The sequence below is a fragment of the Psittacula echo genome (genome assembly GCF_963264785.1).
Source record: "Psittacula echo genome assembly, chromosome: 8".
Lineage (NCBI taxonomy): Eukaryota > Metazoa > Chordata > Aves > Psittaciformes > Psittacidae > Psittacula > Psittacula echo.
In genome coordinates this window covers 12,367,776-12,388,210 of record NC_137744.1, presented here as the reverse complement: position 1 = coordinate 12,388,210, position 20,435 = coordinate 12,367,776, and the positions used below count along the sequence as shown (strand labels likewise).

General features: G+C 35.8%; 1 protein-coding gene across 6 annotated transcripts in view; it reads right to left on the bottom strand.

Moving 5' to 3' along the window:
* The window catches only part of FMR1 (fragile X messenger ribonucleoprotein 1), a 34,153-nt gene that overhangs the window by 2,860 nt on the left and 10,858 nt on the right, over nt 1-20,435 (bottom strand). For 3 of the 6 annotated variants that reach the window (XM_080624655.1, XM_080624656.1, XM_080624658.1), the window contains exons 4-15: nt 20,353-20,424; nt 19,952-20,100; nt 18,789-18,882; nt 18,577-18,693; nt 14,799-14,969; nt 14,618-14,696; nt 12,107-12,216; nt 8,684-8,770; nt 5,313-5,508; nt 4,608-4,808; nt 2,787-2,966; nt 1,419-1,501 (exon numbers count right to left, since the gene is read on the bottom strand). In XM_080624655.1, the coding sequence (XP_080480781.1) occupies nt 1,419-1,501; nt 2,787-2,966; nt 4,608-4,808; nt 5,313-5,508; nt 8,684-8,770; nt 12,107-12,216; nt 14,618-14,696; nt 14,799-14,969; nt 18,577-18,693; nt 18,789-18,882; nt 19,952-20,100; nt 20,353-20,424 (1,539 nt within the window). The remainder of the gene's footprint in view (nt 1-1,418; nt 1,502-2,786; nt 2,967-4,607; nt 4,809-5,312; nt 5,509-8,683; nt 8,771-12,106; nt 12,217-14,617; nt 14,697-14,798; nt 14,970-18,576; nt 18,694-18,788; nt 18,883-19,951; nt 20,101-20,352; nt 20,425-20,435) is intronic. The other 3 variants (XM_080624659.1, XM_080624660.1, XM_080624657.1) reach the window with 2 other exon arrangements.

Sequence of the window (20,435 nt, the reverse complement as noted above, 5' to 3'; positions counted from 1 at the left end):
AGAAAAGCTCCCATTAAACAATACTAACACCAAAAAAAAAAAAAAGTCAATCTCTGCTCAGCCACCTTATGAATCTGAAATTTAATCCACCACAAAAAACTCCTGCAGCCTTTTTAAGTGGTTGTAAAAAAACCTCAAAAGAATATTTAGAAAGCAAAATTTTTATGTCTTGAAATGGGAGTAAGCCTTAATTCCTTATAAAAACTTTACAACTTATTGTTGGGTGTTGTTGAAAACTGACTTACCCAGTTTTTATTTTCATAGAGAGTATCACCTTATCAAAATCTCAGAGCAACAGGAAAAAAAAAAAAATCATGACTTCCTGAAAAGTGCCTTAATTTCCTTTTCAGAACCAAAATTCCCCACTGTCTACTGCAAACTTAAGTTCATTACTGATTGAATATAAATGTTGTGTGGCCATAAAAATTTTCTTTTGGCATATTAATTCTTTGCATTTCAGATGCATATTCAGGTACTACACCTTCAGGCTCAGCACTCCCACTTGGAAAATTAAGCATTTGGTCACTTGTTCCATTTTTTTCATCCCCTCCTTTCTTAAACAGGCTTTCTAAAACCAAACCAAAAGTCATTTCTATCTCCCTTGGGAACCATGACTCCCGGTAACACCACGCAGAAGGTAGCGGCTTACAGCTACTCATTATTTCTTCCTCCCAACATAACTCATCCTATGCAGTAAAAAATGTTAGGTTTGTACTTTATCATCGAAGCAAGAACAGTTTGCATGTGGAGAAGCTTTAAATATATACATAAAAAACCAGCCTGAATAAACATATGCAACAAAACATACTTTGAAAAAAAAGAAAAAATACGTAGAAGTATCTTCATAAAAGGCCGTAAAATATTTAAGTCTATAAAATATTTCAATGTACAACTTACACAGATTCTAAAAGTGCTTTTAACTTACTTTCTAGATTGTATAGCCTTCACTTGCAAATGTTTCATTTAGTAGCAAAGGTAATTTCTGAAGTTTAATCTTTCTTACTCTTCAGATTCTGGCTGTAACACAATCCCACTTCATATAAAGCATTAAGAATTCTCCTCCCTTAGGTATATAGGCAAAAAACCACAAAACACAAAGAAATAAAAGCTAAAACCAAAAAGCTAGTAAGAATAAAGACTGAAATCAAACTGGCAAGTAAACCCTTAGGACTCCATCTGAGTTCTAAACCAAAGAGCTAAGCTAACATCCCAAAGTTGCATCTTTACACAGCTTGATATACTGAAATTCCTACATGTAAGTTACAAAAATGACACAGAACTCTTGTAGATCTGATCAGAGAATTAGGGAATAAAGAAACACAAGGCTACTGTGTCACCTAGGTCTTTGAAGACTCTAATGTCAGCATAGGACACATGCATTTTTAAACAATGCAGATATCCAATAAGAGAAGAATTACCTCAAGAGATCCATCTGCTGTTCTCCCTTTTGCATCTCTGGAGTTACGCTGACGGTTATCTGTTCGTGACTGTTCATCATTTCCTATAAGAAGAATTAACTTACTAAGTTGCTTGACAAGGGCATATCTTATTCTACTTAAGATTTATGCAAGCATAATATGGAATTACTTTAAAATTTTCATGCTAAGGAGCATTAAATATTCTTAACAGTTCTGAAACTACGGGCCAAGAATCATTACAAAAACGTTCACAGGTGTAATGAAAGTAGACAAATCCAAGTGTTTAAAACCACCACAGTGTAAAAGAGACTATCTACTGACCTGTCAAAATTGTTAACCACAGAAAAGAACACAGTCAATTTCAGTAAGGTTTAACATGTTCACATATTTTCTAACAGCTTCTTTGCTCTCCCAATTCCACATTACCTTTTTTTTTTTTTAGAAAAGGTCTTACTGAAAAAAAATTTCAAGAAATAAGCAAAGTTGTAGACAATCTTTGAGCAAATAAGTGTAATAAATTTTCACATTATATAATGTATGTATTTAGCTTACTTATTCTCACATCTTACTTTTGCATGGTGCTTTTCCACTGAACACAAATTACAACCTTATGCAATCCTGTTGCATGAAAATCAAACATAAGATGATGGGAATATGGACAGATGAACTAATAAGAAATTAGAAAAATGTTTTATATGTCCACTGACAAACTAGAACTTAGTTTCTTGACCTCTATGTGTGATGGCACAGCCCACGAACTTGAGACAAGATGCGTATTAGGAAAGTACAAGATTAAGAATGCTATCCAAATTTGTATTTGGAAGAGTGGCTTTACATAATTCTATGCAGAGACACTGGTATGGAATGCCTCCTCAGCAATTCTGCATACGACAGCAAACTGTGGGAAGTTGTTTGATACACAGAAGGTCAGGGCCACTAATCACAAGGACCTCAACAAGCTGAAGGAATGGGTTGACAGAAGCCTCTTAGCTTTAAAGATGAATCCCAAGTCCCATAGCTTCAACAGGATAACCCCAGGCAACAGCACACACTGTGAACTGATTAGATGCAGTAGCTCCACACAAAAGGAGCTGTTCTGGTGGATGACTTGAGTAAGATAAGAGCGTGCTGTGGCAACAATGACAGCCAACTAAGGATTGTGTTAGAGTGTGACCAGAAGGTCAAAAGAAGGGGTTATCTCCCTCTGCTAACATTCAACACATTTGAAACTAAATACTCAATTTAAGAAATTGACAAAGTGGTGAGAAATCAAAGTAGCCACTGGGACAGAGCAAACGACAAAACAGAAGTGTATTTGTGTAAGGATTCCAACAGTGACCTCTTCTTCAAAATGAGGTATACATTTACCTTTAAATCCTCCACGCCCTCTCCCTCCTTGCCCTCTTGCACCACCTCCACGTCTCCGTCCATCTCCTCTACGAAGGTAGTTGTCTCGTTCTTCTTCTGCTGGGGCTGCTGACCAATCGCTAAGTTCATCTCTGTGATCAGATTCTGTTTCAGAAGCATTTGATGCTTCAGAATTAGTTCCTATCAAGAGGATAAAAAAATCCAAACATGCCAGTGTAGCTTAGCATGAAAATACTAGATTGGAAAAAAGTATATATTTAAAAAACTACTTTTTTCATTAACACACGTTTCTGAGATTTTTTTGCCTCTCAACCTCTGTAACACAGATAATACAGAAATTTGCGCAACATACATTAACTTAAAAAAAATCAAGACAGATATAAGTAAAAGAAATCTGTTTAAGGTTAAATAATTTTGCCACATGTTTATAGTTACTTGGCATTATCAGCCTATCAATATATTACTGATATATATTAAGTCTTGTAAAGCATAAGTCTAATAGCCTAGACTTAGTCATATTTCTAAAACTTAGTTTTGAATATAACCTGTCCTGTCTGCCCTCACAACAATTCCTCTATCAAAAGAAAAAAATTCCATCATGAAACAGACTGTAACACACTACAAAAGCAGAGAACAAAGTCAGAATGCTAGAAATGCAACAAATCCAAAGTAACTGGCCATTACAGTTTTTCCAGTTAATATATCACCTTCACTGATAAAAACTGGGTCTTTTCCCAAATTCATGCCCGCCCCCCCCCCCCCGTTATTACCCAGGTGAGCTCTCATCTTCTAAAAATAGCAAAATGACTTCAGCACAAAGACAGCAATTTTATTATGCAGCTGTCTTATTAAGCTCATGCCTCAGACCTTTCAGTCAGGACAAACACCCGCTGACCTACATTATGGACAGCAGTAATAGATTGCTCTGAAGAAGCACAATCCTGAAAGCTATTCATTAATGAATTATACAGGGTTTTAAAGAGGAACACTATTTCAGTGTCTATGTCCTTTTAGTAAAAACATACAAGTTAATTTTAATACGAGAAAAATAGCTTTCCTGCACATAGAGCTAAACAGTATCACTTACAAACATTTACATTAAGATAGCCTCTTACAGGCTCAATTGAAAACTGCAGCTTTATAATTAAGAATTGTTCAAAACAGATAAAAATCCTTGTCTTAAGAGTTCATAATGCAGAAGACATGAGCATGCTGTAAGAGACAGGAACTGCATGGTAATAAGCATAGATTACATATAAGCACTACATTTTACTACAGAATATTATCTGTAGCATAAATCTCTACGTAATCTTCAAATATTAATACTCAAGTCAACTACCAAGCTTTGTGCAGTCCACTGACCATTATCCACTTCTGTTGTTTCACGTGGGCACCAGCAATACTGCCAGGAGCAGTCAGGGGAGTATCAAGGATTGTTACAGAGCCCTAAGAATGGTGGTAAGGGACTCAAGCACAGGCATTTTCTCACCAATCCTGCTCAAAGGGTAGGGGTTTGAAAAGGCCACACAAATCTGGTGAATCATGGAATGGTTACAGGACTGGTGCCACAACCAGGGGTTCATGTACTTAGACTGTGGGACTTTGAGAAACCTGACCTACAGATAGCTGATGTGGTCCATCTGTCAGACTGGACTAAAAGCGGCCCCGAGGAAAAATACTTGGGGGCGCTGTTTGATGAGAAGCTCACTATGAGCTGGCAGTATGTGCCTGCAGCTCAGAAAGCCAACTGTATGCTGGGCTGCATCAAAAGAAATGAAGGAAGTAATGCTATTCCTCTACTCTGCTCTCATTAGATCCCACCTGTAGTACTGTGTGCAGCTGTGGTGCCTCCAACATAAGAAGGGCATGGATCTGCTTGAACAATTCCAGAGGCCACAAAGATGATCAGAGGAGCACCCCTGCTATGGAGACAGGCTGAGAGAGAGCTGTGCTTGTTCAGTCTGGAGGGAAGGCAGCTCCAGGGAGTACCTAAAGGAGGCCTACAGGAAAACTGGAGAGAGACTTTTGAAAAGGGAGAATGGCTTTAAACTGACAGTGTAGATTTAGATTAGGTATTAGGAAGAAGGTTTTTACTGTGAGGGTGGTGTGGCCCTGGCACGAGTTTCCTGGAAAAGCTGTGGCTGCCCCATCCCCAGCAGCGTTCAAGGCCAGGCTGGACAGGACTTGGAGCAACCTGGTCTAGTGGAAGGTGTCCCTGCCCATGGCAGGCATTTGGAACTTGTCCTGGGTTCAGCAGTAGCAGTCATTTTTCTCCTTCTTCGTAGCTGGTGCAGGGCTGTGTTTATGACTTTCAGCCTGGGAACAACGCTGTTTTTAGATATTGTTAAGTAACGTTTACTCTGACCAGGGTGAGCTTTGAAGGTTCTTTCCAACCCAAATCATTCTACTCTTTAATATTAACTGAACTTTTTTTAACAGCTCTGTTTCCAAATTCAGTCTTTTTTCAAGAAATCAAAAGTCCAATAAGCTTCTTTTAAAACTGTCAGTGTACTTCCAGTTACCTACCTGAAGCATAACCTGGACCACGTCTGCTATGCCCCCTGTTTCTGTAAGGTCGACTACCACGTCCAAGTCCTGCACCATCATCAGTCATGTACCCTTTTTCCTTATCTGTACGATTTGGTAGTGGCCTAGAAGTAGCTCCAATCTGTCGAAGCTGCTCATCAATTTGCAATCTTTCCAAACGCAGCTGGTCCACTTCCTACACAAACACAAGCATAGCAAGTCATGTGTAACCACTAATCATCTAAATGCGCAGACATGCAATTCTCACAGAGCACTTTTATGTTGCAATGATCTACTTAATACATCACTAGCTTGGCTTTGAGAACAATCAGTTTACCCCCCAAAAAAAAAAAAAAAAAAAAAAAAACAACAACCAAAAAAACAAAGCCACCACAAAACCCCACAACTTTCAAATGTTCAAATGTTTTGCTACCAATATAACTGGCAAAGTTGGCAAGTTTAGGGTTGTTTAAAATAGATATATCAAGAAAAATCACTCAGATTTCAGGAGATACAACTAACTAGACTTCAGTATTAGATTTATGAAATCTTTAGCCTTAAGTTAAACATTCTTTAACCAGAGAAATGAACACACCTTTATTTTTGAAGACAGTAATATCCATTTATAGTATTCCATCCATGGCATAATTTAAACTTTGTAGATTCCAACACAAGCTTCTTAGATTGTTGCACGCAACAAATATCAAAGTTATTAAACAATTAAGATGTAGTACTGCTGTTCAATAAAAGGGCTAGAGGCTACACTGCTATTAAATTCTACTAATTATAATGAATAATATAATGAGTAATACTACGGAAGTGAGGAAGCATAAAATCATAGAGAGCAAAGTGCTTTAACTCTGCCATAGAACAGCCAGCACATAAAATTGTTATCACACACAACCACCAAAGGAAATAAACACAAACAACAATTATTCAGTTACACATATTCAGAGAGTACTCTTCTCAGTTTGAGATGCTGCCTAGCTAACAGCAAAAAGTGGCAACCACTTTTTTTTCTCCCCTAGCTATTTATGGGATTTTCAATATTGGAAGGGACCTCTCAAGGTCACATAGTCCAGCCAGGACTTCGACAAGATCCTGTGGCACTCAGGGCTGCATCTCATCAGGCCCTGCTGGTATATATATATCCCTTCTTGGGTTTTTAATCTAGATGTTCCCTAACTCAATCCTCCTTTAGGAAGTATGTCTTCATTAGTCCAGACCCTCCCATTGGTTTAAGGGGCCTGCTATTCTGTAGGATGAATTTTAACAACTTAAAAAAAAAAGAAGGACAAGGTACTGAATGACATTCTTTGTGACCAAGTTCCCTACTCCCTTCAGCAGCAGGCCCACGTTTTCTCTAATCTCTCTTTTGCTGCCAATATACCTGCAGCAGCCCTTCCTGTTGCCCTTCACATCCCTTGCCATATTCAACTCTAGATGGACTTCGACTTTCCCAAACTCATCCCTGCAATTTCAGACTTTGTCTTTATGCTTCTCCCAGGTCACCTGTCCTTACTTCCACTCCTTGTATGCTTCCTTTTTATATATGAATTTTGCCACAAGCTCCTTGTTCTTCCATGCAGGCCTTCTGTTACTTTTGTATGACTGCCTGCATATCAAGATGGACTATTCTTGAACCTGGGAGGTGGTGTTTCTTTAAATATCAGCTAGCTCTCCTGGGCCTGTTTTCTTTCCAGGAATGCATGTCATATGATTCTTCCAAGCAGATCCCTGAATAGGCCAGTCTACCTCCCTGAAGTCTGGGGCTGTGATCCTGGTATTAGTTTTTCTCCTTCCTCTCAGAATCTCACTACATTAAGAGCTGCCCCAGCCAAGTCTGCTTTATTCTTTTGCAGACACCCTCCCCCCCCACCAATTTGATATTGATGCCTCAATTCCATATCTTTTACAAAAAGTTTCCTTAATAAACTTTGCTTGGAGTCAGTTGCACTTCCTGTCAGTGAGCTGGAGGACATGATTCTGAAACTGAACCATAGAGCAACAGGCCACTGAGATGATTAACATTCTGTGTGTGTATATATGTTAACTGAGATTAGAATGCCAAGATAAAAACCTCTGAAATCATAATCTATTCTCCAGTTGTTATACAGACTGATGAACACTGTTATATCTGCCCTTCTGTTCAGAAAGGTTACAAGGACAATACTAAGACAAAGTAGCCATAATTGACAACAAACTGAAGAAACTAAAAAAAAAAAAAAAAAAAAAATTAATAAAAAAGCTGGGCTATTAAGCACTTCCCACTCATGTCATTGCCCATCTAACTACTGACTCATATGCAAGTACTCAATTAAGGCAGCCAAAGAAGTTAAACCAGGAATATCTTCTGAAATAATGAGCATGCAAGAAAGGTGCTTGATATTCTGTAACAGTTTTCATGTGGTCCTTCTGGGCCTCCACTACCCAATAGCTGCAGAGCTGCTTTATATCTTCTCCAAAACACTGATAAACCCAAGGACTTTGCAAGCAGGATTAAAATGTATAGTGATTGAGCAGGAAACAAAAGTAATTTCTTCTTTTAGCTGCTTTGATATCTGTTCTGAAAAGTTTCCTTTAGCTACATACAGAAAGTTTAGCACTCTCAAAGATTCAATTATAGCTACTGCACAGACAGGACATGTAGCAAGTTAATGGTCTGGAGGTTTCAAAAGAGAAGAATATGGAATCATAGAATAGTTAGGGTTGGAAAGGACCTTAAGATCATCTAGTTCCAACCCCCCTGGCATGGGCAGGGACACCTCACACTAAAAATATTTAAAAGAACTCCAAGTAGTCCCTACTATTAGCATCTGGCCCTGCCATCAAAGACTGGGTACCTGGCCATAATAACTATAATCAAAAGTAACTGTAAGCAATAATGTTGAATATTTTTTGCTCCTTACAGAAAAGACAAGTACTGCCAGCTACTGGAGAAGTGACAAAGTCAAGAGGCAAACACAGCTTATAAAGCTGAATTGCCTCTAAAACATCCACAAGTATGAAATGTCAATTAACTACAGAAAAAGAAATTTAGGGTTTTCAGATAAAATGCCTACTGTACACAAGATCTTTGCATAAAACACAGCTTGCTTTGCAGTTGCATGAGGACTTAACTATTCCTTGTATATAAAGTTGTCAGCAGTTTTAGATAGATTTTTTTTTCATATTCCATTTCGCATTCTGAAAAAAACTGTGTTTCCCCCAGTACTGCACATAAATTATTCTTTTATTAAAGGGTGACTTCTACAAAAAACCTTTTACAGTGAAAACCTGCTGAGGCCCAAACAGATTTTGGTCATCACCTTGTTACCATATTAAGCATTGACAGAAAAAGTTCAGTGGCAAAGTAGTACCATTTTCCTCACCTTTAAATAATTAAGATGATAATCCAGAAGAACAGTTGCATTAGTGATGCTATCCTTGGTTCCCACAAACACAAATGGTACCATTCCCTAAAACACAGCAACAGCAGCCTTATGGTTATTAAGCATCAAATACAGATGAGAACCTAACATTACTATAAAACCTGAAAACAATTTTTACAACATGGATAAACATAAATTGAAATAAATGAGGCAACAGTATATTTAAATTTCAATGTTGGCTCGACCATGTAAATCAATTCCCTTTATGCAAACAACTTTTTTTTAAACACAAAAACTTAGATCATATGCATTGCAATGCCAACAATTCTAACAAATTTCAAGAGAGTCAATTCAAAACATTTCAGGTTTCCTCCCTTCAAAATTAATACCACCTTTGTTGATCACAATCCTGCTCTCTCATACCAGGTTCTTTCAATCTACGTCAGTAAAGAAACTTTTGATTTTTTTAAAAAGCAAAATCAATACCAATCCTTCTTGAAGATATCTCAATTTGTAAAAGGCAAACAAAAAAATAGTCAAGAAAGAGTTAAGACTTCAGGTAGCAATTACTAAGTTACATTTCTTTTACCTTTCAAGCACTTTGTACAGCTAGAAATTCTAATGCTCAAAATTGACACTTGGAGAAAAAAATATCTAAAGACTTAGATGTGCATAGCATGCAAAGACACATACCTAAAAGCCCCCCCCCCCCAAGTGCAGAAAACAACTTTAACGGATACAAGGATAATTTCCAAAACAAAACTCCCAACATTAAAATAGGTCTGTGCAGCCTTTCAGAGGTGTGACCGCAGCCCACATGGACTCAGGGAGTCCAACTTCAAACTCCTCAATTCTTGTACCAGCTGCACCCTCACCATGTTAGTATAAGCTTCACTGTGGACTGCAAAAGTCAACCTGAAAGCCTCAAACACAGCTGCTGAATCCCACAGCCTTGCAGACCCAGAGCTTAGCTACAGCTACTGAATTCATTTAAATTTTGGTTTGGTATTTCATCATGACCTCTAAAGACACCTTTAATCTTAGCTGTACACATAACCTTGACAGGAGTACATTCCAAAGGAGAGTTAATTATCAAGAGTGGATTGAGACACAAACATCTTAAAAAAAAAAATAAAGGCACAGTATGCTGATGATCAATGATCCCCAAGAGCAGTACATCTATAATTTGACTCTTTTTTTCTTTCTCCCCCCCTTTTTTTTTTTTTTTTTTACACACAAAACACTTGTTAGATCTTACACATTTGCATTAAATAACAAGGAAAAAAAAACATTACGCAGTCCTATAATCCTAAGAAACCTCAACAGTAACTTTCATGAGCATTATAAATACTTTGGCCACAGGCATTGTTAATTGAAATGTTTTATTATCTGGGGAATTTTAAGTTTTATAAATATTTAATACAACCTGACAAACAGCAATTAAATTACTACTGAATTGGCATTAACTAGTACATAGAATCAATTTTTAGAAGATCACAAGACCACTGACTTGAAAATGGATTTAAGGAAATGGCATTTAGCAGTGGATTCCAGGTATAGCAATGCCAACTATGAAGAATATGAGCTGGTAACAAAGTCAAGCAATTTTAGCCATACAAAAGCATCAAAGTGCTTATTTAATGAACTTCATTTCTGTCATGAAAGCAAAAGTACCAATCTTCAACCTGGTTTCAGTGGTGAATGCTGAGCAGACCTTACATGAACACAAAATAAAAATATACACAACTCTAACAAGCAGTACCTATCATTTTAAAAAGATGAAAAGCCTAAAGAGCCCGTTATAAAATTATGGGATTTATGAAATTGCACCTGAAATTTATGGATAGAATTCAAACATCTCAGTCATATGAAAAAGAACCCAATGCCGTATTAAAATTCCAAACTTAACTACTGTTCTTTTTTGTAAAGAAGAGCTGTTAATATCAAAGTTCACACACAGCAGGACTAATGCACATTTATTTCAAATATGAAATACAAATAAACTTACAAGACCTAATTCTTAACAGCCAAGATTTGATCTCAGGTTTCTGTGTTGCTCCTGGCATGACACAACTAACACATGAAGCAGTACAAGCAATGCCAGTGTTAGCAGTGTCATTAACAGGGAAAACAGAAGTATGAATGCAGAACTTGGCAGGTAAAAAAAAGCCTTTCAAGTTTATCTTTAAAAGCAGAATTTTGAATTGGAGAACATCAAATAATCAGCTATTTCAAGCCTGAAGAAAAAAAGAAAACCTAACATATTAATTGAAGCCACGACTACCCTTCTATTACTCTCTAGTCTAACACATTAAAATGCTGGAAGTTTTGGCCTGCAGCAATAATAGCACACTCTTGCTTATTAAGCTAGTTCAAGAATTTTATGCTGCAAAAATTTATCAGAAATTAAATATGACATAGCAGTGAATCCTTTAAATCTAAATAGTGACCATTTTATTTTTTCAAATAGATGTGAAACAAGTAGTAAGAAAAAACCCAAAAACTTAATTGCTTAGCCATCACTTACAAAAGGATTGAAATTCTGGATCTTCAGTAAGTTTTACAGTGATAAAAGAGGAAGTAAATAAGCAAGAACATAAAGGTTCCAGAAAAGTATTTCATGTCTTATTCAAAGTAGAAAAGGCTTCTTATTTGGTACATATTTAGATTTCCAGGTAAAATAACGACAATTTAGTTTTCTTTAAGCACATTTCACATTTGAAATTGCAGGAAATCTTTTTGCATCGAGATGTTAATAACTTCATGCGTGAAGCTCTCCTTGCAAACCTGCAACCCTTCCCCTCAACACAGCTCCACATGAAAGTGCCTCCAATTACAAAGTTCAAGACTTCATAAGCTGACAGCCCTCCTGTGCAAACCTGGTGCTTCATATTGATGATGCTTGATTTTATTTCAGGTTATATTTTTATACGCTATTGTAAATTTAGACAATACTTTAAAAAAAATTCAGGTTTATACATAATGCTCAAGCTTCTAACTACACTATGAGAAATTACTAATAAATTAAACCAGGAAAAATCTTAAAGAGATCAAGCTCAAAACAAATTAATTAGTGAAAACACTAAGTTCCTACATACTGACTTACAGGTTAACAAGCCCTGGCAGCGTCACTGCTTCTAACAGGAATAAAATGAAATCTCTAAGAAGATGCATAAACCAAAATATTTCAGAAAGTGTTTTCCAGAAACAGATGCGCCAAACTCATATAAAAATGCCTCTCAACATTAAAAAGGAAATATAGATTCCATCAGAAAACCACTCATTAATCAAAACTTTACCTTACTACTACAAAGGTGCAAGGAAGAATTAAGTTTATTGCTGCATAGACTGTAACAACCAATAATGCATAGACTGTAACAACCAATAAACACCTACAGAAATCACATTAACTGAAAAACATACCTCTTCTTGTGGAATATTTTTATCATTTTCAGCCTCAATTCTCACTCTTACAACACCAGATTTGTCCACTATCTCCTGAATCAGTTTTCCATTTTTTCCTATTACTTTTCCTACAGGAAAAAAAACAAAACCATATACAACATTACATGTTTAAAGTTTTCCCTCCAAACCTCAGAGTATTACTGTTCTCTAAGTAAACAAGAGTAATTAGTACCAGTGCAAGAACTTGCCAAAAATGACTTAATACTCCACAACAAATATTTAGTTAAGGAGCCATGAACTAAAATGTCCAAGCTCATGGTGTTAACTTCGGTAATGTTTCAAAGCAATCACTGCAGCATATACAAAGAGAGGTACTTTATTATGAAAGTTTAAATGGGTATAATTTGTCTCTTTCTCAAATCTCCTGTAAGAGAAAAAAGGAATTCAACCACAAATGCCTTACCTTTACATATAACTGAAATTAGGTATCTTGATTATAGGAATATTAAGTATTTTGCATAATTTGGTTTTGCTTTGGTAGGTTTAAAGTAACTTTAGTGATTTACAAATAAACATTGCTGACTGCACTTGAAAAAAAAACCCCAACAAAAAAACCCCACCAAATCCAAAACCCCTTTTACAATCATAGAATCACCTAGGTTGGCAAAGATCTTTAAGATCATTAAGTCCAACCATTATTCCAGGACTGCCAAGTCCACCACTAAACCACGTCACTAACTGTCCTTACATTTGCTGTAACTACCTTTTGGTTAGAGAACAAAGCAAAACTCAGTTCATTCACAAAAATTTTAGTTCAATCAGGTGAAGTTTTCTGATATTACTGAAGATATTGATTGAGCGAGATGTAAAATTTTCTTCTCTGAAACTGACCTTTTTTACAGGTATTTCAAGTAGTTTACAATTCATTAAAAAGTCAGACAAAAATGGAAGTAAATTATATTCTAATGCCAGTAATGCATACATTTATCATAGGAACCAGATTCTAATTTGAGACAATGAAAACGAAAGCTTATTGTCTCTAACCTCAGAAAAATAACTTGCTGTTTCACAACTCAGAGGAAAACTGAGCTCTTGGAGGTAATGAGGAAAGGCCATATCATAGAATCATAGCATGAAAGAAAAGCACTTGAGAACCATGTAAATGAAGCTTTCTCCATGGGGGAGAAATAAATTTTTAATTAAAACAAAACTGCTGAGAACTTGCAACATAATCTTTTCCACAGGCACATCACTGAAATTAAGGCAAAAAATACTGACTGAACAACTGCTATTGTTTTTGTGATACAATTAATCCACGAAGATAAATTAAAACCTACTTTTAATCACATGGGACACTGTTCCTATTGCTGAAAACAAAATAAATTTTAATTTTGTATTTCAATTTTTCTACCATGAATTTTTAAAACTCATTTTGTAGAAAATGAGACAAAAAGATGGCAAAAACATTCTTCATTGATGACAAAGGCTGATCAAAAACTTCTTCCAAGTACTTTATTCCATTACACTTGGCTGCCAAATGTAACAGGAGCTTTCTAAGAAATATAAAAAAGCGTTGGCAGTGATTTTAAATAAATGAGTAAAAAAAACCAGAAGAAAATCCTGCATTGATTTCAGTTAGCATTTGGCAACATACACAAAATCTTAAAGAATCGTAAAGGACTGGATGCAAATGTTCTGAACCTATGTTTCAGGTTATAAACTTCCATGCAGCCTTTAAAAAAGGCTGCATCTTGGGTAGTGGGTTTTGTTTATTTTGTGTTGGGTTTTGTTGTTGTTGGGTTTTATATTTTTTCAAGAATAATTAAGTAGAAAAAGCCAGATGCATTCTCTTTATACAAAGATTCAGCTTATCAATACTGTATTAAAAGGAAAAAAGGCTTCTGCCTTTTTAAAGCAAATTATTAGTTTTCTGGCTAATTATTAGGAGTTTTAAAAAAGCAAATTATCTAACATAGTTTATTTTGGATCTAACATATGGTTCAGCCAGTTTCATATTCTAAAGGATCTAGGCCAAGAAGCAGAGTTCTAACAAAACAAATAATTGAAAGTTCTAAACAGAATACAAAGAAATAGAACCCTCTAGTTAAGCAGAAATAAGTTGCCATCATTATTTTATCACTAGTACCATCAGGAGGGAGTGATGTGTACAGCCAAACTAATATCTGGACATCTTTGGAGGAAGTAATTTAATTCTCTGGCTCAACGCAGAAACTTTTCGACCTGGTATTTAAACATCATCACATTGCTTCTAGTTTAAGATATCCCTGAACTTCAAATAAGAAGGTAATTTCTTACTATGTACTGAAGGCAAATGTGTCTGTAAGAACTCTGCATAAAGCTGGAAAACAAAGTAACAAAGCCCCACACCCCAAAACTTTGTACCACCAAGAACCTTCTCTCAATGAGAACTTCTTCAAACTTGTACCCTGTCACCCTTCTAAAAGAAGAAAAAACAGTTCTCAGAAAGCATTTTTCCCTACTATCACACAGCCTCCAGAACTGACATACCTACTAAATTTCTTGGAACTTGTATGACGTCTTCAGCAAATTCAAGGTAACTTCTTGCCTTTTTCACTGCATCTTGATCCTAAAATAGACAGATGTATGACAGAAACAAGATCTGTTGTCTCACGTGTGGTGTTTTTGTTTTGTTTCGGGTTTTTCTGAAGAGCTAAAGAAGGTAACTTACCTCTCCATAAATATGGAATGTGCAAGTATCCTCATCAAGATCAATGGCAGTTACTCCAGGGACTTTTCTGGCTTGCTGAATATTAGCACCATGAGTGCCAATGGCCAGACCCATTAGGTCTTCACGTACAACAAACTGTTCATGAAATCGTGATGCAAGCTGTCTAGAACTCTGAAGGAAAGTATGTTAGCTGACTTTAATTTTTAGTAAACTGGAGAGAAAAATCAACATGAATTTAGAGCCAATTCCTTTATCAGGTACTTAACCTAATTTTATTTTAATCAATCCTTTAAAGGCACTAATTTTCACTTCAAAAGCACTGAAGTGTCTTCTTCAGAAGTCCTAATATCACCTTTTCAACACTAACGTAAGGCTAGCCTCCAGCTGCACTGACACCTCTGTATTTTGAATTACCACAGAATATCTACAGGTTTTAAGTGTTACTAGGTAAGACAGCATTCATGTAAGTGTATAAAATAGTAGCTGTATTATTCAAGCAAACCTAATGATCTCTGAAAACATACAAACAAACTAACTAACTAACTGCACCCATTTCAGCAGGTAGAGGGAAACATCAGTAACACAATCACTAGACATTAAAATTATATAAGAAACATAGCAACTATGGGTATTTACTGCACTTAAAAAATAAAACAAAGAACCTGTGCCAAAGCAAGACAAAACAAATTTACAGTGTAACTGCAATAGTGCTTGAATTTAGAAAAAAATATGTTAGGAATTTCATCCAGGAATCACACTTGTACCAAGACAGAAGGGTCAATCCGAGAACTTAAGACTGTCACATAATAGATTACCACAGTTAGAAATGCAATAGCAAGTAAACCGGAAAGAGTATTTTACAAGGGGAAAAAAAAAAAAAAAAAAGAGATTTAAAAACATAAAGCTCTGTTATCTTTCTAGAGCAAAGATCTACAATCCTACACATGATTTGGCATCACAGTCAAAGCTGTAACTACTGTGAAGACGTATACAAGCACACATTAAATTAGTAGATTCACCTCAGCAATGAGATCCAACAGAGGCTGGAAAACATCAGGAAAGTGCCCACAATAAGCCTACTCTGTCCCAGCTACACTGCTACTGTTAGGTGACCTGCTCCTGCTTAAAGTTGTTGATAAACATCCTGTGCTAAATCGGTCACAGACAACTGGCTACAGTAGATAACAGTGCAAGTATCCAAGTGTCATGAAAAGCTTCATATAGACAGAGAGCTCTATCAAGTACTTTATTAACTAGATTACAAACAACTCAGAAAGCAACCATTATTTTAAATGCTCACAGATCCACATTCTAATAGATCTAAGTCTAATAGATTTGGATTGGCATCCAAATGCCAATTTACCAGTTGACATCTGCTATAGACTACACACATGCGAGTGGAGAACAGGCTGATCAAGTCAATGATTGGTTAACACTGTCATCTACAGTATGTAGAAAAGATGAAGCTACATCATCACTGGGGACCTTGGCTGTGACAGTCAACCTGTAGTTATACTGCCTATAGAAAAGCTAATATTTTAGTGCAAGTTATGCAGTACTACAACATAGGTCTTTAAATATAGGAAATAAATTACTCTGCTTACCTCCAATAAATCAGTTACAAACAACTATACAAATAATGTATCCCTACATACTTAGAGACCAGGACTGAACTTCATTTAGATAGAATAAAACACAAACCAGAATGCAAAAGTACACTTGTAAATTCAAGCTTTTTATAGTATGTCAAAAAAACCCACACCAACTAAGTCACACCTACTGTCAAACAAAAAACAATTTGTTATTTTACTTGATACTCTAAAAGCCATGTTCGAAAACCATGCAAGTCAAGCTAATACGCAGAAAAGAAGGTATAAGATACAACAAATGGAAAGAAAGAAGAAAATCAATCAAACAAAAAGCTGGTCTAGTAACTATGGCCCAGAAAGGTAAAACTGCTAGAAGGAAAAATAAAATTTAAAAAAAAATAAATTTAAGGCAGACATTAGAAAAAAAAAAAAACAAACCACAAAACCAAAAAAACCAACAGTATTAAACACAGAAAAGAGATAGATGGAAACAATGAACTATTAACAATAACACAGTAAAGCCCAAAGCATTCACAAAGTATTTCCTCTGCAGATGAATATGTGCTGCCTGTTTGTATGTCAGTGTCTCAAAGATATCATGAAGTATGATTTTTACTACCTGAAGCTTTTCTGGTTTGGTTGAAATTGATTATATATTTATTATAAGTACAGGAAACAAATGCCAACATTAAAGATAGCCAGCCAACTTCTGTCATGTAAATTATAACCACATATATTTATCTCACAACCTTCACATAAGTACTGCTCAGGTAGAAACAGAAGTCCGATAATGGTTTTATAGTGAGAACCAAATCAAGTTCTTGAGTCCTTCACAGGAGCAAAAAGGTTCATCCTTACAATGACAGCAAGAATCAAAGATTAGTTTGGGAAAGGAATCAACCACAACAGCTGTTGGTGCATGCATTTGTGGGGGCATGTAAAGAGAATTAGCTCTAAGGAGACTGTTGCTCTTCCCACCCCCAAAATAACACTTTGCACTTCAAGAGGTAAACTACCCACACAATTGTCAGCTCTGGAGGAAGACAGAAGAATGGATTACTGAAGACTGGAGTGTTCAAAAAGGAACACTGATGAGAAGAAACTGCTCCTTTCTTGGTCTTGAGAAAAATCAAGACCAGATCAAACTTGAATTACAGCTCTAAAATATAGAAATCAATAGACTAAAGAGAGAAAAAAAGAGAGCTTCATGTAACAATGAGGGCACTTATTGGATACAGGAGGCCTGAACTACACCACATCCCACTTCAAGCTGGGATCAAACAGAGATAACCCTTGGGGTGTAGGGTGGGGGGGAATGAAGCCTGGTTCTGAAGTAACAGAGCTGCTGTATACCCATGTAAAACAATTACAATAATTCGAGCAAGTACTTCTAGTTCTTGATACTAACCTAAAAAGAAGTTTTCAGAAATGCTATTTTTTCTGATTTGTAGATAGGAGAAAAACCATGAAGAAATGTTAATTCTACTGTATAAAGATCCCCTTATTTCCTAGCCTACACTTTTTCTTTCTTTTTTTTCCTATGGACAAGTATGACTCAAGCTCCTTGCCAGTCAACACCCACTCTCCAGTCACAGGAATATCAGAAGCTGTATCTGCTGCAAGATGATTTCTTAACATTTTATCTATAGACAAACCCATGCCATTGAACATCCTATCAACATCAGTCTTAGCCCTTCCATCTCCCATTTTCACTGTGTCATTGTGCAAGATCCAGTCCTAGTCCCTCTCAGTATCGTGTCATATTCACTCCAGTCCATTTTTACAAATGGTAATGCAAAGCTACCAAACACATGGCACTCTCCATGCAACAATGGCTAGTTATTTTATGCTTCAAACTATTGAAGGCATACATGTGTATGTGTGTGTACATATATATATACACACACACGTTTCTTACATATATATGTATTTGTATTTAATCCCCCACAAAATCCTGCCAAATAAAATGGAACTGGATAAAAATGAGTCTTTGTAAGAACAGGCCCTTTAACAATAAACAACTTCATTAGATTCCATCTTCATCTGCCTCTTTTGAACATCAAGAATAGTATCAGTACATAATTACTTTCACCCCAATGCAAGTCCCAACAGCTAAGAATGCACAAATATTTTTTAATTTTGGGTTTTTTTTTAAACTCAGAATACTTCAAGAAAAATAAACAACATACCTCCAGCTGCTTGCTTGCTTCTTCATTTCTCAGGATCAGGGATAACTTGGTACGAAGACTTCGAAAGTGCATATCAATCAGCATATTCGCCCGCTTTGTTGTTACATCATTGATTGACTAAATTATTAGTAAGAAGAAAGAAAACACAGAGGTTTACACTGAACTTTTGAAACAAACCACTACCAGTGATATGGCTAGACACTGGTACTTACCAAAATAATAAGCTGGTGGTTTTCAGAATCATATGTTACAGAAAAAGCTCCAACTGCCTTTTTGAAGTCCTTATGTGCGGACTCTTTGGCACACCTATAAATAATAACAATACAAAGCTAAAAATAACCACTGCATTTATGGTTCACAGACAGAAAGATTAATTTATTAATACAAAGAATATAAACATATCTTGTTTTTTAGTGCAGGTATTATTTTATTCTATTATCATTTTAATAATTTTTCTTTCATTTGTTTCCACAAATAAGATTAGAAATCTTTCTGAAATTTTCACTGTGTTTATCTATGAAATGCCAAACCAGTTAAGCAAGACTATGTTACAAAGTTGTAACTGTTAAAATCAGCAAGTCCAAAATTCCAAATACACCATTAATCAGAATGATGTGCGACTTCACTGTAACCACTTCAGCAATCTAATCCCGTGTTTTGGCTCTCCAGGCTTCTGTCCACTTGCTACTTAGTGAACTTGATTACAATAATATTTACTTTAGAATCTTAGTTTAACCTGAATTCATAGCTTGTTACACATTGAGGCAATAGATGTACCTTAAAAAAAGCAGAAAGTGATATGAAGGTATAAAGTGGGAGTCAGTATTATCTGAGTTTTAGAGCTATATTTACAAGAGAACAAGATTCCATGTTCTACAAGAAAACCAGCTGTTTCTGTATTTTACTTCAGGAAGTTTGATTATTGTACAATATTCCCACAACCATCATCAAAATGCATTATGCTTTACAGTGTAAGACAGTATTTTCTTTTGTTATTGAATACCAGCTTGCACAGATTGCCAAATACTCTGTCAATGAAAGAGTGACCACTTAAAATTAATAAAGTTGACGAAGAATGGATGCAGATTAATCTGTGAACATCACTGAACAGCAGGAAGAATAAAAATCCTAACCTGCACTGCACACAAACCTTAAAACCTTGAAGAATGTATTCCCTCTCCAGGGCTCTTTGAAAATCATCCTCTCAATTTCTGAATTATGAGCATGTCCACATTTGTATTTTCTGCAGTCTTACGTGAAAGTTTTAAAAACTAATTCAGAGCAGTAAAAACCTTTTTTTTTCCTTCCTGTCTCAGGCTCAAGAAGTTACTTTAAATAAACGTTAAATAAGTAATAAAGAATTACATGTACTTACATTTGCCTTAAATCTTCTGGAACTGCCAGCTTGATTTTATGAAAAGTATCTTTTGTTGCGGGTTTATTGGGGTTCACAGATCTCAAACGCTCAATTGTGACAATTTCATTGTAGGTAGCATCACAGGCTGCATATTCTATTACGTAGAACTGATATAAAAACAATAAAATCATCCAAGCCACACATTTTATGACAAGAGCAAGTATTACACTATTAAGTACAAGGCCCTTTTGTTAACTAAGTCAATTTTGAACTTTTCAGGTTGAGGTTAATAGTAATTACAACAGCCCTAGTCAAGAAACTGTTTGAAAACGAAGAGAGACAAGTTTAAAACACTGTGCACATAAATACTCAGAAAATAAGTATAAAATAGATATAGATATACATATGCATATTCCTACCTCACCCTTTATCATTCTCACTTTAGCCAACCACCAACAGCAGGGTTCTTTTTCATTTGCCCTGGAATAAACCTAAACAAAAT